The following is a 9,038-nucleotide window of genomic DNA, read 5'->3' as shown; positions in this document are numbered from 1 at the left end:
ATCTCACAGCATGACAAATACCACTGACATTTAAACACTAAACTGCAGGAAAAGAACAGACAAAAAGCTGCAAGCAGTTGACAGAGCAGGTTGACAGAAATTTCTCCACATAAACTTAACTTCTGAACTGAGCTTAACAACAAATCTGATAAATCTGCCCCTAGATCGGATGCATATGAAGAATATTGCAGGATAAATTTATTCCCTTCTCTCTCTCATGAATTGCTGTTACTGCTCGTCTTCACTAACACATTTTATTCATCCAAACAGGGAAGTCACAGGTGCTGATAATAAAATGAATGATGGCTGAATTCCATTGAGCTGCTTCAGTGTCACCTGGTGTTGTGCATGTTGTCTGACTGTCACACTGTCATGGTTCACTAAGGGCACTTGAACAGAACCGAGATATTGTTAATGTTATTATTAACACCTGTGCTTTGACAAGTCAAAACGTCTGCTGTGTAAAAAAAAAAACTAACCCCATAGACACATTATGGGGGACACTGGTGACTTGGATGATGGCAAACAGAGTTGTGATGGGCAGTAGAAGGGTTTTAAGTCCCTCACTCACACAGGTGTTATCACTTCTTGTGCCTGATTAGACCTCCTCTCAGGACTGAGTGGGTGTGTTTAGACTGTGGCTGATGCCTCTCAACCTCCTACCACCTCTGTTGCCTGAGAGGGACAATTAACACCTGAGAGATTCTTATTAGTAGATTAGAGTTCAGTGACCTGAATTGCAGCATTCATTTGAAGAAACATTATCTGTGAGCATAAACCAGGCAGCAGTTATGTCAAATAAATGTATAGGAGACAGAGTTGCACACCAACTCTGATCAGCCTGAGTAACTGGGTTAACTAACATCAAAAGTATCCTCCTATGCTGTTTTTCTTGTTTCTTGCCTCCATCATACAAAACTAAAAAGTATTCTGGCAAAGTGTGAGTCAAACTTTCATCAGAAAACATATGAGCAATAGCTTTTAGCTGAAAATCCCTTTTTCTATGGCCATTTTACCCTAATCCTGATTTTGTAAAAGGCAGAGACAGTAAATAGTAATATTGAACTGAAAGCTGAATGCTGTGATAAATGTGCAAGTTTTAAGAATGTACATTACTCTAGTTACGCAAAGGGTTAGGTTTAGGGTGGGTTAGGGTTAGTATGAGGTTCACTGTGGATGAATTTAAAAGTACAGGAATGCTGGGTTTGTATCTTCTATTTTTCTAACATGTAATACTTGTTTTCAATGGCTGAGGCTTTTAAAAGAATTATTGCCTCATGCCTTACCTGTAAATAGACTGTATTTCTGTTATATCTCACCGAATGACCTCTTCCTCTTTGAAACGTCCTACAAAACGCTGAAGGACTTTGAATAATTCAATTCCAGTAATGAGACGAATAAACAAATGCTTGCATGAATATTCAGGGATTTAGTTCATACCGTTCCAGCTTCAAAAGCCTTTGGAAAACATTGCAACAGCATGCACAATCTGCTATGCAGCTGCTACCTTTTCCTAAAGTGTACCGGCCTTTACTCATCACTGGCTTCTCTCTGCCAGCACAACTTTTTGTGTGCGTCTTTAGCGGCTGTTTACACGCTTATTTTTTGCAAAGATGGTGATTCCAAATACAGATTTTCGCGGACGCCTTCTTGTTATGCAGGTTAGAAAATAGAAAAGTGCTCAGGAACTGTGATATATCAATGTTTTGGCTCGTATACAACAGATAAATTCTGCAGGACTTAAAGTCCAGTTGAACGTTCACGTGCTTGCAAATGTTGTGTTGTTCGTGTTGTTGTGTTGTTGTTGATGTTTGTTGACATCGTTCGGTTTGTGTTTGAAGCTGATGAAGCTGAAGTCACCTCGTGCGCAGGTGTGAATGATCACAGACACTGATTGTGCTGTGATCTGAACATCATCCTGCAGGAGAGAGAAGCTCTGAACAAGCTTGTTTCATGAAGGAACAAACGCTTGCCTTTCACACAACATTAAAATTATTTAAAACATATTTTACCCAATAAATCTAAGAAAAATGTCAATTTCCAATAGAATTATTGATTTTATTAAAGATTAACTATTAATGTAGTAAGTATTAAATGTTATTATTAATATTATTCCTACATGGACATAGGACTAATAATAATTGTTAAAAAGAACCGAAAGCCTGGATATTTTTATTTTCTGGCTGAATTCTGAATCTACACTGCAGACACAGAGGGATTTTCTATCTATCTATCTATCTATCTGTCTGTCTGTCTGTCTGTCTGTCTGTCTATCTAAGGCCATTAGGTTCTTTTTTGGCGTTGTTAAAATTATAATAATCAAAATAAAAGTCACTTTTCAGGTTAGTATTTGTGTTTTTAAAATTTAAAATACATGCTGTGCTTGAAAAAAGATTAATTTTCAAATTATTTAAAGGTTTTTCAGTTATTCTGTATACAAATAGTTTCTTTTATGATCCACTTTTTCTCTGTTATAATGTTGGTGTTCAGTGATCTGTAAGCCTGTTGATATGTATTAGTGCTGCTTTAAATACCATTTCAACATGCTCTCCTTTGTATTGTGTAAGCTGTAAAGATTAAGAAGAAAGACATCACCAAAGACTTGTTCCCTTTTTCAATTAATCGTCTTTATTTTACACTTTCAAACCCCAACATAATCAGAGATTGATCTGAAATTCCCGTTCAAAATAAGTAAATAAATATCATTTTCATTTTCTTTTTTTTTTATTAAAAAAATAAAGAAGTGGTCATTGTTTGGCTCGGGCAGTGAATGACAGCCGACTGGGCAGAAAATAAGGAGAGATGCATTGAATTAGACGGACAGAATAAAGCAGGTGCAACATGTGAGGGGTGGGGGGGTCTCCCCACACATTAACAAGACTCTAATATATAATTTCTCCGACTATTTAAACAGAATAATCCATCTACATATTTACACTCTATATTTTGTGGTTTGATTCAAGTTGGGACCTTTTCCCCCGCAGGCCCGCAGGACAGAAACGCAACTATTCACCGGCGATTAAATTTGTTCTTTAAATAACTGAGGAGACACACAGATGCCTGGGCCACCAAAGATTTCCAGTAAAACGAATTTCGTTGTTCTTTAGGAGCTCTGTGGGGAAACACCTGTTACAACTGAGGTTAATTATCATAAAACACTAAGTTAGTTGCAAACCCCAAAAGTCCCAGTGAGGAAAATCAATGCATTGGTCTTAATTTGTTCCGTCGACGCAACGGATTCAGCAACAAAGATAAATTAAAAAGCGTAATAATGTAGGGAGAGAGTCTGTAACAACCCCAAAAAAGTTCGTTTCCATTTAGTTTGGAATCACTTAGAGTCGCTGGCCAGCCTCGGCATGGTGACGGTGCTCATGCTGGACACATGCGGAGGCGGGACTTGGCACATGCTGCACGGACAAGGCATCCCGGTGCCAACGCCCCAGTGCTGGAAACTGCTGCCCAGCGGCCCTGCGCCTGCAGCGGGAGCTTTGAGGAGTCCGTGATGGGGTCTGACCGAAGTGACGGCAGAGATAGAGGGTGCGGACAGAGAGGCGGTGGAGACGGCCGCCGGCGGGAGGAGCGGGTGGTGCACCGCCGGGTGCGAGGCGTGAGAGGCCGCCGGGTGTCCCGGCACTGGCCCTGCGTGTGTCATAGTCCCACAGGCTGACGGGTGGAAGCCGCCGTGGTGTCCGCTGCTGCCGTAGATTTCGCTGACCAGCCGCTTCATCTCCTCCAATGAGTTGCTCAGCATCAGGATGTAGTTTCTCGCCAGCAGCAGGGTGGCGATTTTGGAGAGTTTGCGCACCGATGGTCCGTGCGCATAGGGCATGACCTCCCGGAGCCCGTCCATGGCCACGTTGAGGTCGTGCATCCTTTTCCTCTCGCGGCTGTTTATCTTGAGGCGGATCGACTGTAGCTCGCTCTCTGACAGGAGTTTACGGTCTTTCTTGGACGCCATGCGGATGGCGAGGGCTTCCTCTTCGGTGGCGGAGAGGCCGCGCAGGCTGGGGATCTCTGACGGAGAGTCGCTCTGTGTGGAGGACACGGCGCCAGAGAAGCCGTGCACAGACTTTTTCAGGGTGGACATGAAGATGTCGTCCACCTCGGGAGAAGACGGTCTGCTCGACACGCGGCTCGTATCAGAGTCCATGGTTCTGGTCCAGCACGGTGCTCTGAGGATAAAAAAAGAGTTAATTTACTGAACCCTCAAATCCACATCTCGTGTCACCGCCACTAAGGACATTAGTTCTTAGTCTTTTTTCAGGTGTCACAACGACTGGTAACAAGAAGTTAATTAAATTAGATCAGCTGATAATTAAAAGTACTATGTGCAGACACATTTTGGCTTTTGATTACATTTACCCTGAATGCTGCAGAACCTTCATATTTAAACAAGACTTACAGGTACGTTTCTGACATATTTGTTTTATCTTTATATTGATATTGGATCATCAGATAAGGGATAAGTTATTAGTCAGTGCTCACTGCCTATCCTGTCTCCTCTTCAGCTTTCCTCTGGCTCGGCACAAATAAAGTCTGGTTCAAATCTCTGTGTAATGCCACTAATTACTAAACTCATAAAACACTTACCGAGTCTGAGAAAACCTGAACGTCAAATCCACTTGTTACTCCAAACCGCGTGTGACAGCCCGTTTGGCACGTCTGCGTGTGACTGCAGGGTTTTATAGCGGGCTGAGGCGCACAGAGGCCGGTTCACCAGGACAACGCAGTTTCTGTCCCGGCTGCCACCCTGCGACCAATCAGCTCTGCGCAGGGAGGAGGGAGGATGGTGGGAGGTTTGTGGGGGGGGGGTCCTCCAGCCTGATGTAATTACCAACACACAGCATCACTATTAAGTGAAATCAGACACACTTCCTCCTACATATGGCCCCTTCTTGTGAAAATGTTCGGCCCGCGTGTGGATGGATTTTATTATAATAACCCACAGAATAAGCCGCATTTTCCCATTCAGAAGTTTTGTTTTATTCAGGATACGGAAACAGCAACACCATAAATCAGACCTCATTTTAATGATTTTACATGAATTATAAATAATTTGTTTCGTGCCGAACCTGTGACTAAATGACTTTAAAAACAGTCTAAATATGTATTTTATTAATTTAATATTCTATATATACGCGGATGGCGAGGGAACAGAAGTTCATTACAATTTTGTTAAAATAAATCAGACCTTATATATATATATATATATATATATATATATATATATATATATATATATATATATATATATATATATAAAATTGTATTATTATTATTAATCTACACAATGTTTGCGCCATTATTTTAATCGTAAATTCGTTCCTCATCTCTCATGTTCACGTCGCCCCTTCAAATGAACAGTAATAACGGATCGAAGCCCAATAAGCAGCGCAATATGTTTCCTGCTTGCAGTTGTTTCGCTGTAAATATGGTGTGTTCCGTTTTTACCCGCTGTCGTCCAGCAGCTGCCGTTGAAGTGCATCTTTAACGTTAATTAATGAAGTGTGCAAAATTGTTTTTAACGGTTATGATCTGTAACATTTCAATTAGTCTCGGGGGAGCGATAGCAGTGCGGCCCGCCGCTGGCGCTCAGAGGGCCTCCGACTGACATAAGGGCCCAAACCGGTGATTTGCTCTCGGACGTAACTGAAGCTGACAGCAGCATTGTCCCGAAATACGACAAACTGTATTGTGCATTCAGACGCAATCAACGCTAATTGCCTCTACAAGTTTATCTGTTTTCATAGGACTGAGGTCGGAATATCCTCTCTGCATTTGGTTGTGGATAAAAATAAAATGTTTGAAAATAACTCCAGTAATTTCAGGCGGTTAAAAGCTTTTTCTACTGACTCGGCTGTCTGTATAGGCGAATCTTAAAGGACGGGTTTAATTTAGAATTATTACCAAAAATGACCAAGTTTGACATCAGAAGATTGTCGGATTTATTTCATTATCGGTAGTTTTTATTTTTATTTTTTAATTTCCCACGAAAGAAGGACACAGCATTGATTCGTGATCAACAAATAAACACTGTTGACAGGCAATTTTAAAAAGGAAAAACTTTTTTTTTTTTTAACAGTTAAATATTTTTTTTATATATCTATTTATTCACTCATTCATATTGTTGTTAGTTAGTTCCAATTAGTGTCTTGTTGCCATGGTTACCCGCAGCTCAGTCTACCTTGCAGACTGATTTAGCACGTTAGTTAACAGTTTACTAGATCTAGGTTTTATTTTGTTTTTTGGGCGGGGGAGGGGACATATTCGGGTTCAAGGGTCACCTGGCAGCCAATCAGAAACGAAAATTTTCCGTGGGACTTAACCGGCTCTCAGGTGTTACATCCACACATGTCCTCCAAAGATGTCACAAAATCAAGTTCGTTAACCGAGGTGTTACCGCGCGAACACACACACGCACACCTTTTGTCATCATCGTTATATTTGCCTGTTTTCTCCGTCCGTTGCGCTCGCGTGTTTACTCCCGTTAAATCAGATTATGGTAATGAAGGCGGTTAAAGTGGCATTTTAAATCAGGAGGTTTGTATCGGTGCCATCATTTGCTTCATTAGACATTCCCACAGTGTCACTGTTGCTCTGGACCCACAGTGAGACACACACAGCTACACACAGACGTTTCCTCTACAGCTGGGTTTCTTTTTACATTTCGTGCACCATAGTTTTAAGTCAGTTTCTGCAAATAATTAATAAAATTATCCGTCAGGAATTATGGAAGCTTTGTCATAGTCCCTCACAGGCTGTTTCAGAAATATCAGTCTAATAAATCTCCACAGAATAAAAAAGTTTCTCAATCTTTTATGACACTTCTTATAGGTTCAGGAAGAGCTGTTATTCTGTTTTTTAAAGGCCTGTAAGGAAATCCAAATTTTATTATAAACCTATCAAATGAATATTTTCGACATCAGCAGGTTTAGAAATGTCCTGCAAGCCCTCACTGGGGTTTCAACCCAATGCTGATAAACTTTGAGCCATGAAATCAAGCTGTGACCAATAGAACTCATGCAGAACTACTTTTACATATCATAGTAACACACAGTGTTTTTTTTTAGGTGATTATCCTCAAATTTCAATAATATTTCAATTCAAAAATTCAAAGCAAAGTGAATCTCCTGAATAAAATATAACATTATTTTCTATCTCTTTTCTTTCACAGCCTCCACTCATGATTTCAGGTGTTCCTCCAGATTTTGGACCCGGCTGCGGTCAGGCACAGCCACAAAAGCATTAGTGAGGTCCAGCACTGATGTGGGGTGATAAGGTCTGGCTTGCACTCAACGTACCAGTTCATCCCAGAGGAACTGGATGGAGATGAGGTCAAGGCTCTGTGCAGGCCAGTCAAGTTTTTCCACACCAAATTGTAAAAAAAAAAAAAAAAAAAAACACTGTCATATAGAAATGAGAAAAGGCTCTTCCCAAAAGTGTTGATTCAGCTTGTATGCTCTAGTATTAAAAGTCCAAATGACTGAAACTAAGGGGTCCAAACCAAAAACTGGGGAAAATAACCCTGAATGAAATGTACAGAAAAGTATGTGGACAGGGATTTTTTTTTTTACATTTCCTATTTTCTTCCAACTTTGACTCTCACCACTCCTCACCACCATCATCTCCTTCTTTCTGTCCATCAGTCTGGGTGGCGGTAGGCCCAGTGCTGTGGTGAATACCAATAGTGAGGAGGAGCATATGTGAGCCATACTTAATCCTGCTAATCTGCCTCCAAAATAAAAAAGAAAGGGAACAAAAAAAGCAGAAAAGAGAGGAGGGTGGAAAAACACGAGAGAAGTTTTCTCTTTCTGTCTGGGGAGCTGACCAGTCTCGGCCAAATGAACTAAAAGACATGAATAACGTCCTGGCTCTCCCCCTCGATCCCTTTCTCTGAGAAATCTTGGAACGAAATGAAGCAAAATTCTCGCTTTTGTTGAAATCTGTAGTGAGGAACGTGAGATGCTGGCTGCCACCACCACTGCTGTTACTGTGTGTGCTTGTGTGTGTGTGTGTGTGTGTGAGCGCAACCTTGTCTCCCAGTTAATTTCACATGTAGCTCTTAGCAATTTACCCTTACATTTAATGGCAAAGTTAAGTGCCAGTACAGGAAGTGGAGCGAAATTCTGAAAATAGTGTTGTGCATCCTGCCTCATTCAGGTCAGCAACATTGCAGATCTGAATATTCTCTATGATACTTAAAAAAAAAAAAGGCAGTATGTTTCACCCAAAGCATGTTTTGCCAATGCAAACTAGCCAAATAAATATATAATTTGTGGGAATTTGTGTTTGTTTGTTCTATGTCTGAATGCTTTATCAAATTCAGACAACTCAGGTGCCTCAGGTTTCAAGTTCAAAACCAAGGAAAGAGCCAAATACGAAGGGAAAAATCTCCAGAAGAGGCCAGTTTACACAGAAAGGCCTGCAGAAGCACAGAAACTGAAAAAAAAAATCATACGTTTTGTTAACACAAAAGTAATCAAAGAAAATATAACTTAGGAAAATTAGAGAAAAGTAGTCACCATAGGACCACACCAACCATGAACCTAGGTCTTTACTGCAGGCAGCTTCACTTTGTCCTGTCTGGCCTTCACCAGGTGAAACAGATGATCAGTAGGATTAAGGTCATGTGACTGACATGACCAATCAAAAACTCCCAGAAACTCAAAGAGAAACCAACTCTGTGCTTCCATTTCTGTTGGACTCAAGATGATTGTGATTGGCTCTCCTGGCTGTCGCTCGTACTGAATCACAGGATAGCTGCATGAAGTTTGGCCTTTCTTAATTTTCCCCTGTAGTCTAGTTGGGCACTTTTGGAGTCTGGTGAGCTCAGCAGGGGGCACAAGGCTGCATGACCTGATGCTCGCAGGTAAAATGTTTAGCATGATCCGCATCTTAGCATGTTAACAATTGCTTCTTAGCAATAAACATTAGAGTAAAAATACATATGAAAGCAGAAAGGCAGGAAATTAATCTAAAAATGCCTTTTAAAAATGAATGCAGGTTTTTAAAAGTATAAAAAGAGATACAGATGTGCC

The 9,038-nt window shown here is 40.8% G+C and overlaps 1 protein-coding gene across 1 annotated transcript; it reads right to left on the bottom strand.

Annotated features, from left to right (window-relative positions):
- Positions 1 to 3,328: 3,328 nt before the first annotated feature.
- On the bottom strand, positions 3,329 to 4,156 carry olig2 (oligodendrocyte lineage transcription factor 2). The gene has a single exon (XM_041057668.1). The coding sequence runs from the start codon at positions 4,148 to 4,150 to the stop codon at positions 3,329 to 3,331; it is 822 nt and encodes a 273-aa protein (XP_040913602.1). The 5' UTR covers positions 4,151 to 4,156.
- Between the last annotated feature and the right edge of the window lie 4,882 nt (positions 4,157 to 9,038).

Source organism: Toxotes jaculatrix, chromosome 15 (genome assembly GCF_017976425.1).
Source record: "Toxotes jaculatrix isolate fToxJac2 chromosome 15, fToxJac2.pri, whole genome shotgun sequence".
Classification (NCBI taxonomy): domain Eukaryota; kingdom Metazoa; phylum Chordata; class Actinopteri; family Toxotidae; genus Toxotes; species Toxotes jaculatrix.
This window is presented reverse-complemented; position numbering and strand designations above follow the sequence as displayed.